The sequence below is a fragment of the Typopeltis vanoorti genome, chromosome 11 (assembly GCF_054136105.1).
Source record: "Typopeltis vanoorti isolate ZY-2024b chromosome 11, IOZ_Tvanoo_1.0, whole genome shotgun sequence".
Lineage (NCBI taxonomy): Eukaryota > Metazoa > Arthropoda > Arachnida > Uropygi > Thelyphonidae > Typopeltis > Typopeltis vanoorti.
The window spans coordinates 136538312-136554459 of NC_143559.1; the positions used below are offsets into that span (position 1 = coordinate 136538312).

The following is a 16148-nucleotide window of genomic DNA, read 5'->3' on the forward strand; positions in this document are numbered from 1 at the left end:
TTTAGAGACAAACAGTTGCAAACTGACGGGCAGAGACCAAGAGGTTATTGTTCCCTTTACTGACCCTTCATAAGACCCCATCTTGACTACTGTGTGCAGACCTGGGTGCCAGGGTTTCTTCTTGATGGGGAGGAGGTGAAGAGGATCCAGAGACGAGTGACCAAGATGGTAGCAGGTCTATGGAATGAATATTACAAAAACAGGTTGAAGATTTGTGGGTTACAATAATTGGTTTATAGGCAGAAAAGAGATGATATGATTGAGACATAGAAATTACTGAAGTTTTTTTTACAAGATTAATTCAAAGGAATTAATCCAAAAATTAAAGGAAGTTTTTCAAAACAATTTTTGTGGTGGAAGAGCTAGGGCCATCCATGGAAACTGATGTGTAGTTAGCAAAGGTGTGTTAAAACTGTTATTTTTTTGCTTGGAGAAAGGTGAATGAGTGGAAAAGGTTGCCAGAATCTGTTGTGGATGCCATGACTGTGAATGAGTTCAAAGCAAAGTATGATAGATAATGCACAAATGTCAGATAGTTCTTAACATGATTTTTAGGGCCACCCTCAATGAGTGTGAAGACTTCTGAAAGTTTCCCATAATAATATAATAAATGCATGTGAATATAACAGGAATCTATATTATAGTTTTATAGATCTGGAGAAGGGGTGCTTAAGGGTCAAGGCTGTATAACTGAGAGGAGACCTCCACATAGCCTTTAAAGGAATGCGGAGAACCTACCAGGGCTTCTGACCTAATGTCCAATCCTCACCTTCTCGTGGTGCACCCTGTTGGGTATCTACTTTGATACTGAACGAACGAGGATGGGCTGGCAATTTGGGATTTAGCCGACCAAATTGTATTCTTATTGGTTAAACCAAAATAAAAAATGATGGTACAACATGACAAAATTTCATGCCGGCTGGAGCGTCGGCCGGTTAAACAAGGCCCCCGTTGTTTTCGCCAGGGAACCAGGGCGAACAGCGAAAAGTCAGCTACTGGAACAAATCTGAAAACAAACCCCAACTCAACATCACCAGAGTTAAAGATCGGTACTATCAACGTAAGAAGCCTGAATGGCAAAGAAATGGAGCTAGCTGAGGAATTAGATAAGTACCAGATCGACATAATAGGGGTGACTGAAACAAAAAAGACCAAAACTGGTGAGATCTTTCTGAGCAATAAATACAAAATGTTATATTCAGGCAATGACAATCAAGGAAAAGAAGGAGTAGCCATAGTATTTAACACAAAATACGAGGCTAATCTTCTTGAATGGCAGTCAGTCTCAAGTAGAGTAATGTGGGCAAATATGAGAATGGGGAACTGGACAATGAGACTTATTTGTGCCTATGGTCCCACAGAAGGTTCTACTAAGGTAGAAGCGGATGAATTTTTTGAGTCTTTAGAAAAAGCAACTGACACAATGAAAAAGGAAAAGTTGGTCCTTGTTGGAGATCTAAATAGCAGAGTAGGAAATGATTGTGAGACATACAAAAATATTTTGGGAAAATTTCGAGAAAAGAGCAAAGCTAATAATAATAACAAATATCTGTTGGATTTCTGCTCAGGACATGGACTGGTTATTACTAACACCATGTTCCAACATAAAGATGTGCACAAATTCACATGGAGAGAAGAGGCTAGGAATAAGAAAAGTCTCATTGACTATGTTATTGTTGATAGTGATGTTTTCTCCTTGGTGCAGGACACCAGAGTGTACAGAGGATTTGAAATTGGAAGTGATCACTACTATTTAGTCTTGAGCAGGATAAAATTGAATTTCATATTGAAAAGAATAACATGCAAGAAAGTTTTAAAGCGAATAAAAGTTGAGCAGCTCTCAGATGTGAACTGTAGACTAAAATACAGAAAGATTATTGAAAAGAAAATGAAAGAGTTTGAGAACAGGAATCAAAACCTTGGAGATTCAGTGGCAAACTCTGAAGAAAACATTGATTGATTCTGCCAGAGAGGCATGTGGTGAGGTTATCTGTAAGGATAAAAAAATCAGAACTCCTTGCTGGACACAGGAAGTTAAAGAGGCAGTGAAGGAAAAGAAGAAAGCATACCAAAAGTACCTGTCAAATAAGTCAGCTTGTGCTCTTCGAGAATATAGAGACAAATGCAAGAATGCTAAACACTGTAAAACTAGCTAAACAAAAGTCATGGGAGGACTTTGGCAAGAATATAGAAAATAAATATCAAGAAGGTGGCAAAATATTCTGGAGGTTGTTGAAGAAGCTTAGGAATGGAGGAAAGAGTGCTGTAAAAGGAGTTAGAGATGATAAAGGTGACATGAAAACAGGAGAAAAAGATATCCTTGAAGTATGGAGTAATTACTTTGAAAAACTGCTAAATGAAACAAGCAGTGATGACAGCACAGTGATAAAAAAACACTGACCAGGCATGCAGTCAGGAATACATATCCATACTTGAAGTAGAAAAAGCCATCAAAGGCTTGAAATGTGGAAAGGCAGCAGGAGTAGATGATATTCGACCAGAAATGCTGAAGTATGGTGGTATAAAAGTCTTACAGTGGCTGCACTGCATAGTTCAGAAAGCCTGGACAGAGGAACGAATTCCGGATGATTGGAGTAGAGCTGTGATAGTACCCATATATAAAAAAGGGAAATAAAACTGAATGTGAGAATTACAGAGGTATTTCCCTACTGAGTGTTCCTGGCAAGATCTATGCAAGTATACTTGAGAAACGGTTGAGAAGAATTGTGGAAGAAAAGCTTGGTGAAGAATAAGCTGGATTCAGGCCAAATAGAGGCGGTCAGGATCAGATCTTCACTTTACGACAAATAGTCGAGAAAGCATGATAATACAACAAAGATCTGTATTTAAGTTTTGTCGATTTGGAAAAGGCATATGACAAGGTGCCAAGAGAGAGAGAAGCTATTCAATACACTGCAGTTATATGGTGTCAATGGGGCATTATATCAAGCAATACTTTGTCTTTATTTGAGTTGTAAGTCAGCAGTTAGAATTGAAGGAAGTACAGGAAGATGGTTTAATGTTAAATCTGGTGTGAGACAAGGATGTACATTATCCCCTCTGTTATTCATTATCTATATGGGTCACATTAAACCTGATATCAAAATTGAAGATGTTAATGTCAGCTCTTTGCTTTATGCGGATGATGTTATACTTCTAAATAAATCCGCTACAAGTCTGCAAGATTCTGACTAAATTGAATAGCTGTTGTAATAGATATGGTAACGGTCAACAATAAAAAGACAAAGACAATGAAAATAGGTAGAATCATTGAAAATGTCAACTGTGTTGTGAATGGAGAACCTGTGGAACAAGTAAAACATTTCAGCTACTTAGGCACGATTTTTAGTGAAGATGGTAAATTAAATATAGAAATAGACAACAGAATCAGCAAAGCTACAAGGGTGGGAAGTCAATTGAATAAATTCATATGGAATAAGAGAAATTGGTCGGAACACTAAATTAGCTGTATACAAGACAGTGTTCAAACCAGTTTTAACTTAACTTACGGATATGAGAGCTGGTTTAGAAGTATAACACTTGACCAAAGACTAGAGACTGCAGATATGAGAGTCCTGAGAAAGATTATAGGCATGAACAGATGGCATCAATGGCAATATCATATTAAAAATGAGGATATTAGGAAAGAATTTGACATTGTCAGCATCCAGGAATGTAGCAGGGCTAATCTCAGGTGGTATGGTCACTTAAATAGAATGGGAGAGGAAAGATTAGCAAAACAAGTGTTCTCTGCCAGGTTGGCAGGAAAACGACCCAGAGGAAGACCAAGATATAGGTGGATTGATACGGTACAAAGTGCCTTAGACGATAGAAATATAAGATCTGATAATGTTGGAGTCTTGACAAGTAACAGACTGATTTGGAGGAAAATTGTAGATAGGAAGTTAGTAATGATGTAATTTTTTCATGTAGTACTGTCATATCCTGTACACCCCTTGAGGGTATATGGCAGGAATTTGATGATGAGATCTGGAGAAGTAAATGACAGTGTGCCAAGAGAACAGCATAGTTATATGGTGCAGATGGGACATTATATCAATCAATAGTTACTATATTTGAGTTATATCAGAATTGACAGTGGTACAAGAGTGATGTTAAATCTGGTGTGAGATAAGGTGAATATTATCTCCACTGTTATTCATAATGTATAAGATAACACTATAAAGTAGTATTATTAAACCCAATATCAAAATTGGAGATGTTAATATCATGAAAATATCAGCTATCTACTTTTATGCAAATGATATACTTCTGAATAATATCCAGTAGGAGCCTACAGGATTCCCTAGCTAAATTGAATAAGTACTGTGATAAATTTAGTATGAAAATCAGCTATAAAAAAACAATGAGAATGAAAATAGGCAGAAACATTGAAAACACGAACTGCACCCTAAATGGAGAATCTATAGAACAAACCATTTCAGCTATTTAGACAACTGTTTGAGATGGAAATAATTTAAAATAGAAACAGACAACCAAATTAGTAAGAAGTCAACTGAATAAGTTTATTTGGTATAAGAGGTAAACCAGTCAAACATCTACCTATACTTTTTAACTATCTATATTTTTAACTTATGAATAGAAGTTAGAAATAAAACACTTGGTCAAAGAATGGAGAGAGATCAGATATGAATGTTCTGATATAGATTAGGAGCAAACAAATGGCATCAATGGCAGTATCAATATTAAGAATCAGGACATTATGAAGAACTTGACATTGTTTGCAGTAAGAAATGGGTTAGCAGAGCTAATATTAAAATGAATGGGAGAGGAAAGGTTTACAAAACAAGTGTTGTTTGACAGGATGGCAAGATAAAGTTAGAAAAAGCCTAAGATCTAGGTGAATTAATACAGTAATTAATGTGTTAGAACATAGAAATATAAAATCTGATAATACTGAAGTCTTGATAGATACCGTATTTACTAGAATATAACTTGCCTTTGCATATACCTTGCACCCCTGATTTTACTTTACGAAAAAGAAATTAAAAAGTTTTGCATGTACGTTACACACGAAAAATAGTTTAAACATGTGCACATCAGGACGATAGTAACTTGCTCGCCATGGTAAAGAACACGCAATCTCCAAAAGCCACTATACTGCAGATGCAAGAAAAGTAGTCTTATTGTATCACTGAATAAGGTACAGACATTGGCAGAGTGTAATATAATTGTCAACAAATAGTACAATTTGAGACAATTGGAATAAAAATGGCACTAACTAATGAATCATATGTCCCTTCCCACAGAAACTATGGTATGCTGTATAGACTCAAGCAAAACCATATCTTGTGCTGTCAAACACAGCATCTAACTATTGCCCAAACATTTGTAATCCAAATTCTCAATTATTACATGAAGTAAGTGTTAGTTCAACAGCATTTGAAATTTTCGATGTCATCAAGACAGATTACAAAAGCTAACTTCAAATAAAATTCTACCGACGAACTGGACTAACCTTTTAATGTGTGAGAGTCCAGAATATCTTTCTTAGGGCTGGCAGAATATCTTTCTGCCAGCCCTAAGCAGAAAGCAGCAATAAAATTCAACCAAAAGGTTGAAACTTTGTGTTAGTTGAGCCTTCCCGCACGATGCAGATGTGATATACAAAACGGTAATGAGAAGTCCTGTCAGAACGATAAACAGAAGAAATACCACTCAAATGTGAACGTGTTAAAACTAATGTTGTTATGGCAGTTTCAGATATTTTGGAATTCGGTTGAAGAGAATCAGCATCAACTCAACAACTGTTGGCATGCCTTTGTTGTTGAGTCACACATTCTTTTGTTAATACTGCACCAATCATGTATTATTATGCAACTAATTTGAAAGCTTGGGAAATGATTTCACCAGAAATAATTGCCAAGAGTTTTTTTTTTTTTTAATCTCTAATGGCCTGGATGGGAGAGAAGATGACATTATTTGGGTAGAACTTTGGCAATGTACACAAGGAAGCCACTCAAGGCCAGAAGTAGCAATAGCAAATAGGAGATGCTTGGTAAGTCATACCAGTTTTCAGTTTTTTCTTGGAAACTTCTGTTTCCAAAAATCCCCACATATATCTCACACCACGATTTTTTAACTTTAATTTTTTGGGAAAAAGTGAGAGTCATATTCGATTAAATACAGTAACATTAATTGGAGGAAAATTGTCTATATGAATTTGTAATGATGCAACTTGCACATTTAATACTATCACACCCAGAGTACATCAGGAATGTTGAAGATATCCACAAATCAATTTTGAAAACAGACATTAGAAAATGTTTGTAAAGGATTGGGGGGATACAATTTGAAGATTGTATCTACCTGGTAATTAGTACACTGTGTATAATGATTTATTCATATAAGAAAAATTAAGCAGTTATTTCATGGGGTTTGTAACGATGTGTAGTATATACAGTACATAGTGTAATGGAGGAAAATCTCTTCAACACAATATTGGTTGTGGATATGAGCTCTGAATTTAAGAAATATGAAACCATGATTTAGGAGAAGGGGGAAAAAATGAGATCTACACCTGGATTATCTTCTCCAGGTGAGCGTACTGTCCAATTCTCTAGCGAGATCAGCAATGGCATACCAGTTTTGAAATTTTACTTTTATACTATCACAAGGTTTTTGGAATGAGGAATGTCAAGTAGATCATGAACAAAATTATGCACTGCATCACTCCTCCAGCAGACAGCAGTCTCAACTCCAGCTTTGATGTAAGCCCCCCCCCCCCCCACACACACACATAGAGTCAACTCCTACTTCTTCAAATTTCAAGGTGAAATCATAAGGAACAACAACATGATTAAAAGAATTTGCAATTCGATTATCTTACTTATTAACCTGGTAATTACATAAATCGATTTGAGGCTTACCTTCTGAACATAAATTTCGATATACTTCTGAAGATTATTGCGGTACAAATATAATACAAGATCATGCACAAAATCGAAGCGATCACAAACAATTATTAGTGGCAGTTGATCAGTCAATTTTGCCTCTTTTAGGAAGTTCTTCACTCTTTCTGGATTGTAACAATTACTCTCTCTGCAAATCCTCTCCACTTCTTTTATTTGTCCTGTTTTGCAAGCAGCCTAAAAGAGAAAATTCTGTATGTTAAAACTTATAGAACAGTAAACCCAAATTTAAATGAAAATTCATATAATTACAAAAACATATGTTTCTCAGTATGAATATAGTTTCTCATCTAACTAAACATGCAGATAAAATGCAGACCAGAATGGATGCAGTTATTTTATTGGCATATTTGATCCACATTTAGTTAGGTGGAAAAAAATGAGATGCAGGCCATTTTTGTCATGCATCATTTTATCAGCACTAGCAAAATGGGTTAATTTGTCATACATGTAAAAATTCCAGATGTAAATTTAAATTTTACTTAACATTTTTCTTAAATGCAGCTAAAAAAGTATCTGGACTCGGCAATATTTTTGCAGGTTTCAATAGATATGGTGTCCATTGCTTTCACAAAAGATTTCTGAAAAGTAGATCTTAAGGAACTTTAGAAGATTGGCTGTTCACTATCATGTCTCAGACAACTTTCACTGCTGTTTTCTAGCAATGAGAGTAACAGTCAGTGCCGGATTTACATATAAGCTAAAAAAGCTACAGCTTAGGGCCTCACAATCTGCAGGGGCCTCAAATGAAAAAAACAAAAAGACCAGCTGATGTCATTTAAAACAGTGGGGGGAGCCCCTCTGGGTTTTGTAGAGCTTAGGGCCTCAGCAAGTCTAAATCTGGCCCTGGCAACAGTCACAAGAAACAGCAAAAACACTACATTTTGTAATATGACAACTTACAATATACACATCCCAAAGGAAGGGTGCTTCATTTTATGGAATACAAAGGCAAATGATGTAAAAACAACAGCCTCTATATACGAGAAGCTTTAATGTCAAGATACTTTACATAATTTGTTAAGTGTAATTCTATAACATAAGAGTTCTCGCTGGAACACACTGATTTAAACTGCAGTCAGGCAAGTACAGTTTTCAGATCTCATGCATGTTACATAACAGGTTTCAAGCACATCAGATTGAAGGCCAAGGTTAAAGTATTACATTATAGCATATACCAAATGAATGTTAGCTTTCTTTGATATTACATCTCTCTTAATGTCCTGAAGGAAAAAAAAATAAATGGAATTATCAAGGAGAAATTCACATACCTATACTTTTATGCTAATTCCGGTTGGTCACCTCATTAGCTCCATCATCAATTTCCTGATATGTACTCTCAAGGAGTGTTCAGGCTGCTATGACAGCACTATGTGACTAAGTTCATGTTATTTTTAATCTCCCATTCTGTTTAAGTGACCGTACCATACCAATTTCTTGCATGCAAACAACTTCAAATTCCTTCCTGATATCTTCATTTTTAATGATTCTGCCACTGATGCCATCTGTTTATGCCCTATTTTTTTTTGTTTTCAGAATTATATTTAAAGTCTAACCTTTGATCAACTGTTTTATTTCTAACCTAACTCTTATATTCATAACATAACCGGTATGAAGATCACCTCGTATACTATAACTTTAGTGTTTTGGCTAATTCCTCTCTTATTCCATATAAATTTATTGAATTGGTTCCCCCACACCATACCAGTTTTGCTAGTTCTGTAGTTTATTTCCAAATTTAATTTGCCATATTCACTAAAAACTGTGCCTAAACAGCTGAAATATTTTTCTATAGCTTCATCATTAAAGATGCAACTGAAGTATATTTTTGCCTATTTTAATAGTTTGTCTTTTTATTGCTGATTTGTATGCCAAATTAGTTACAGATGTTATTGAATTATAGCGACTTGCACTGAATGTGTTTAGGAGTTCAATATCTGCATAAATTCATTTCTTCTGGAAAAATATCCAAGACGTCATAAAATTCCACTTCCTCTATGGTACTTAGTATAAGAACTGTTTTAAGGATAAGCAGCAGTAACCATGCTATCTGTTGACACGCCATCTAATAAAGGATCTGACAGCACATCCTCGATCATCTGTGGTGCACTTTTTTCCTTTTTTTTTTTTTGTAATAAGAGGATTTTCATGCAATTTTGGCATGTCTTCAGGAGTGAGCCCATAACAATTTGCTTAATTCACTCCAAGGAGATAGCAAATCATATCTTTCAGGTACAATATGCTGTAGTTTGGCTTATTTTACTGTCTATATTTAACTGGCCATCTTCACTAAAAATTGCATCTAAAGAGCTGAAGTATTTTATTTTTTCTAAGTAATCCACTGAGAATCTGGCTGAAATTTACAATATTTCTATTTTCATAATTATGGACTTGATTACTGATTTTCATGCAAAATTTTGTTACAGAAAAAACCAAATGAGTTAAAGAATCCTAGAAACTTGCAGTAATTTGTTTAGGAGAATAACATCTATACAATTTCTAAAGCTAAGTTTGATACTTCCAATTTTGATATCAGTTTTAAAGCCAATTTCTTTCAAGTGATCCATATATATTAATAACAGCAAAGAGTGTGCACACTTATTTTACATCAAACCATCTTATATTTCCATCAGTTCTAAGTGAAGACAGTTTAAAATAGACTTAATTCTTGAAGAGTGCCCCACGTCAGTCTTTAATATCATCGGCCCACTCACGATAAGGACGACCTCTGACATTTGTTCTGCTCATTAGACCAAACACCAATGACCAACTTTCTGTCATTTGACATTCTACAAATATGTCCAGAGATTTAATTTTCTTTGTATGACTTTTTGAAACAGTCTCTTAATTTTATCCTTCTGTACACTTAATTTATCTTCTGAGTCCATCCAATTCGTAGAATTGGTAGAATCAAAAGCAAGTATTGTTTTCCCTGATTCCTTTGTCATTATCCAAATTTTGCAACCATATAACATACTGCTAAAGATGCATGTCTCAAGAATGCTTAGTTTGTTTTTTAAGTGATATTTATACTCTTTCCAATTTTATCCATGGATTTTAGCACTATTAAAGCCTTTGCAGTCCTAATTTTAATTTATTTTTTACAGTTTAGATCATGTGTTATATAACTTCCAAGATAAGTAAACTGTTCCACATTCTCAAGTTCTATTCCCTCTACAATAATCTTTTTTCCAATCTACCTTTCATCAGAAACCATTATTTTTGTCTTTTCTATATTCATCCTCAATCCGTATCTTTTACCTTCTCTATTTAGATTATTATTATAATAATATGGGTACCTAGAGTCTGAAGACTCATCAGAGAAGACCCAATCTATCCACACAATCTATCATACCTCTCCTTGAACCCATTAACAGAAAAAGCACAACTGACTCTGGCAACCCATTCCGCTCATTAACCACTCTCAAAGCAACCAAAATCTAGTCCTCACACCCCCACTGACCACACCTTTATTCAACTTTCAGGGATGACCCCCTTGTTCTGGTCCCTCTAGTCAAGTGCTGAAGCATTTCTCCTGCATCTATCTTATAAAATTCTTTAAGCAACTTAAATGTTTCTATCATATCCCCTCTTTTCCTCCTATCAACCAACTTCTGCAATCAATCCTGATAGGGAACATTCCAAAAGCCAGTCACCATCTTAGTCACTCACCTCTGAATCCTCTACGCTGCTTCCTCATCCCCAGGAAACCCAGGGGGACCAGACTTGAGCACAGTAATCCAGATGTGGGAGCATCAAGGCCTTACAACTTCCTCATCTCTACTTGTTAATGTGTTCTTCAATAGCCAAGTGATCTTATGGACTATCTTAGCAACCTTACCAATATGTTCTCTAAACTTTAACTCTGTCTAACACCACCCCTACATCTCTAGATTCATCTATTTCCTGGAGTATAGTGCCATCAATGTGATACACAGTTTGTAATCAATTTATCACAAAATGCATAACAATACATTTCTAGACATTAAACTGACACCCATCATCTTTTACCCATACTGACAGCATACTTAAATCTTCCTGCAAGCTGAAGCACATCACCTTGATTAACTACTGCTCTACCTAATTTCGCATCAGCAGCAAACAACTGAATATTTCCTTTCAGGTCATTTCCTATATCATTTATGTACAAATTAAACAGTAATGGTCCCAGTACTGAACCTTGTGGCACACCACTAGTCACCACTTTTTGATATCTGTCCAACAGCCACCCTTTTATCCACTTAACCAATGTCATATCCATCCCCATTTGTTCTAATTTGTCTAACAGTATTCCATGTCCAATGGCTTTGCAAAATCCAGCAAAAATCATGTAGCCATTTCCTTTATCCAACTCAGCTGTTACTCTATTACATTGGTTCCTAACCAGTGGTACACGAAAAATGAAAAATAATGAGGAAAAACAAGTAAATAAAATGCAAAACGTTAGTTATGGAACAATAAATATTAAGGATGTTATTTCTGGGAAAACTCCCATGTTACTCCTCTTTACAAATGGTTATATTTATGGCTATTTTGCCTGTTTCTGTTTAGGAGTGCCCCTGGTTAAATGTCATAGGCTTTTTACTCACAGATTCTTAGGGCATTGTGGATGTATATTTACTAATAAATATATGTAGCATAAAGGAAGAGAAATTTACGCATACCTTTTTCCGGGTGTTGTGGCTTTTCTTCTTTCTGCAATGTGCAAAGTACTGTGTGGGGGAGGGCAATGTGGGAGAATTAAAACAGAAATGGAAAAAACCTGGGTTTTTTGAATAATACACACACACGCATATATTATATTATTAGAGATGGGTAGAGCGTTTTTTTATATTTATATGGTGAAAGGGGTTGAAAACATCAACTAATTTTTTGAGGAGGGGGGTTGTGGGAAAGGGGGTTGATGGGGTGCAGATCATTTTGACTATGCTTGGTCATCATCTGAACACATGGAAATGGATGCTATGTCAGGTCGGTTAGGTGCTTCTGCTTTTTGAAGTGTTTGTGTTATCGCCTATTGGTCGGGGTTGTGACCTCCATTTTATGTTGTGGAGCTTCCAAACCTATGAGATTATGTAGGGCCTGTGGACATTGATAGTTCGCATCACATGTTATGGCTATTGTTTCTGATATTCTAAGCATTGTTTCATTGTCTTGTCTGTCTACTGTGATGGCCTTGTCGACCTGTGCTTTGCATTCGATTTTTCTTTTTGATGTTGCGTTTTTTTTTTTTTAATGTTTAAATGTTCTGGAATAGGGATGTTACAATCGCAGAAGTGTTCTTGTAGTCTTGCCCACAAAGACCTGATGGTGGAACCTGTGTAGGTGATATCACAGTCTTTTTGGCAGCGAAATTTATTGACTACATTGAGGTGTTCACAAAAGAAATATTTGAACAGCACAATGTAGTCTGTAAAGTTCCCTATCAATGTCCACAGGCCCTACATAATCTCCGAGGTTTGGAAGCTCCACAACATAAAACTGAGGTCACAACCCCGACCAATAGGCAATAACAAAAACACTTCAAAAGCAGAAGCACCTAACCGACCTGACATAGCATCCACTTCCATGTGTTCAGATGATGACCAAGCATAGTCAAAATGGACCGCACCCCATCAACTCCCCCCCCCCCTCTAAAAATCAGTTTTCAATCCCTTTCGCCCTTTCCCACCATATATAAATATAAAAGATGCTCTGCCCATCCCTAATAATATAATATATAATTCAAAAAACCCGGGTTTTTTCAATTTTTCCATTTCAATTTTTCATGTAGTACTATCATATCCTGTACACCCCTTGAGGGTACATGGCAGGAATTTCATGATGATGAAGTTTGTTAAATACTTGATCATCATTATCAATATTTAACATGAAGCTATACTTATTTCTGTGTTATGAATATTGTAAAATTAAATATGTGGTTTGTACTTTTAGGGTGTAGTAATTTTCCTTTCCAAACTCATTACCTCATTTCTACTATTTTACATTAAGATAGGCACTGAACAAAAGTGTTAGTATCTAAAAACAGCTATTTTAAAAACAAGGGACAATTTATAGAAATGGGTTTTTAAAAGGGGTAGACAAGTGGAAAAAGATTAAGAACCACTGCTCCATTATAAAAAGTTAATAAATTACCAAGGCATGACTAAACTTTCACAAAGCCATGTTGATCCTCATAGAATATCATATTTTTATCTATCCATTCTTGAATTTGCTTTTTTACCAATTTTCTAGTACTTTTATCATGCCTGAGATATTGATTGGTCTATAAGTTGGTAGTGCAGTCTTAGAACCTCCCTTGGAACTCTATCAGAGCTGAGACTTAAATTAAAGAGCCTAGTCAAAAGCACTGCCAATTTCCTTGCACATTCTCTCAAAACCCTAACCGATATCCCACCTATTCCCACAGTTGTATTTATACTGAGATTATGCAATATCCTAAGAATCTCCAATTCATTCGCCCCTGCCATTTAACCCCTAGTTAATTTATTATTATTTGGATTCTAGGTATACAGTCAGCCATTGCTTCATGCAAACACTTCTTAACTTTCCCATGCGCTATCAACTTCTAGTCCTTGCAGTTGTACATGCCACGGCACTGAACCAATCAAACTCCTAAGCTTGCCATACTTTCCAGCCCGATAATTCCACATGCACCCTGTCTTAATTGAAAATTCCACACCTTTAGCTACCTCCCAAGTCAAGACCCTATGATCACTCTCACCAACTAGCGAGAATGTGGTCATATTTGCCAAATCCTCAGATGTAATTACTAGTTCAAGCAATCTCTGACCCCTAGTATTTTCCATTACACGCTGTCGCATAGTTATCCCTTAATAACTGCATAAAATCCAATTGCTTCCTCCCGTGTGTCCTCTGCTCACTCCAATCAATGCGACCATAGTTGAAATCTCCCATAATAATTACCCTCCTTCCACTCATTTCTTCTATTTGCTTGTGCATACTGTCACCACCTGGTCTATAGCAGCACTTAATTGTATATTTAGTTCTGCTAGTCACAATCTCACACCAAATGGACTCAAATGTGCTCTTTTCTCTATCCTGCAATTCAACTTCTATTCTCCTTGGCTGTAGCTCATCAGCTATCATCAACAATACCCCCCCCCCCCATTTTATTCTCCCTGTCATTCCTGAACACACTATATATCCATCACATTCAATCCCACTAGCTATATCATCTACTGTCAGCGATGATTCACTAATACCAATAACTTGTGGTCTGGAAGTGCCAACCATGGCCAAAAACTCTTCCTTCTTGTTCCTAATACTCCTAGCATTAGTATACATTAATTTAAGACCCCCCATTAGCCCCCAACTACCTTGATGCTTCATATTAACTATCCCACTCTGATTTGTTGTCCTTATTCGCTCGGGCATATTATATTCATTCATACATTCAACTTCCTCCCTAAGTACTGTATATCTACCTATCCCCCCCTAATAAATCTAGTTTCCTTGAATTTGCACATCCACTACATTCAGCAACACTTTCTCAAGTCTCCTTACACCATAACCATTCAAATGCAAGCCATCCATCTTATATAGATCCTTTCGCCCATCGAACTCACTCCACACATCCACAAATTCAACACCACTCGTCATACATAACCCATGCATAAAGTCATTCGCAATTATGGCCCTCCTTTTAAACATTTCACTATCATACCGTGGCAAAAGACTAATCATTCTAACTCTCTCACTCTTTTCTTTTGCTACCTCAAACAATTCATTCAGGTCTTCTATCATTTCCATTTTATCTCCTTTCAAATCATTCGTACCTGCCACAACAATCATTTCTTTCACTCTTTCCTTTTCCTCTCTAATAGACTCAGTTACATCCTTTATGGTCGCACTAGGTTGGTACGATTTTGTCAAATCCTCTACTAACACACCTCATACTAACGAGTCTCCATACAGCACTATCCTTCATTTTGTTCATGTTCACGCTCATACACCTATTTTTCCTGTCATACTTTTTATTATTGGCTGGTTCATTCAGTCGACTTTTGTTCATACGCTCTAGCTGCTGTTTTGCCCTTTGTATCACACCATTCAACAACGTGATCTCACTCACTGCATCTATCTCATCTTTATTCTGTGTAAAACCATTAATACTATCATTCACACTCTCACAATTCTCTGGTACAACCTCCCCATTTCTTGTCATATCCCTATTTTCTTCATTCTGAAGTTTGACAAAAATATCACACTCACGATCCAAATTACACTTCAATTCCTCATTCTCCCTACATTTTCTGCACACATTCACTCCTTTATTATCATCTAAAACCACACTCTGACCGCACTCCGCAAAGCGTACATTTCGTAGATAGTACACTGAATCATCTCCTTTACATTACCGTTCTTGAAAGAAGATGGCGAACCATTATTACTGGATGCCATTTTCCTTCGTACTGGAGCCATACTTACTAGTAACATATTTTATCAAATTATAAATACTAAAAACACACAAACAGATGCACTAAGATACGCAAGGCAAACAAAACTACGCAATATTAAAGTAAATTTATCAACGATAACTGAAAATAATGCTCATCTTATCAGGAGCTTTCACGAACACACTACACACTATGAATCCCTCTAGCGGCGACTTCCCGACAAAGATTATGTTATAAAACACTTTAGTACACTAACTACACTAATAAAACTACAATAATATACTAAAATTACACAATTAAATCTAACAAAATATTTAATAAATCAACAAAATCACAGATCTTTCAGGAGCTCTCTGACAGTACGTCTTTTCACCAGCTAGCCTCGACACCACTTTCGCCCATCAAACTCATTCCACACATCCACAAATTCCACACCATGCATACTGCATAATTCACGCATAGTCATTAGCAATTATGGCCTTCCTTCTATACTCTTCACTGTCATACCGCAGGCAACAGATTCACCATCCTAACTATCTCACTCTTCTCTTTTGCTACCTCAGGCAATTCCTTCACATCCTCACTCATAGCCATTTTGTTTCCTTTCAAATCATTTATACCTGCCACTATCAATTCTTTCACCCGCTGCTTTTGCATTCTAATTGACTCACTTACATTCTTAACGTTCACACCAAGTTGGTACGATTTTGTTAAACTTTCAACTAACACACCTCTTACTAAGGAATCTCCATACAACACTCGCTCTTTCATTTTATTTACACTCCCCATCATACCC

General features: G+C 36.2%; 1 protein-coding gene across 1 annotated transcript in view; it reads right to left on the bottom strand.

Moving 5' to 3' along the window:
* Chc (clathrin heavy chain) overlaps positions 1–16148 on the bottom strand; it is a 533133-nt gene that overhangs the window by 230071 nt on the left and 286914 nt on the right. Inside the window, exon 17 of the mRNA XM_090400150.1 lies at positions 6891–7109. Within this exon, the coding sequence (XP_090256276.1) occupies positions 6891–7109 (219 nt within the window). The remainder of the gene's footprint in view (positions 1–6890; positions 7110–16148) is intronic.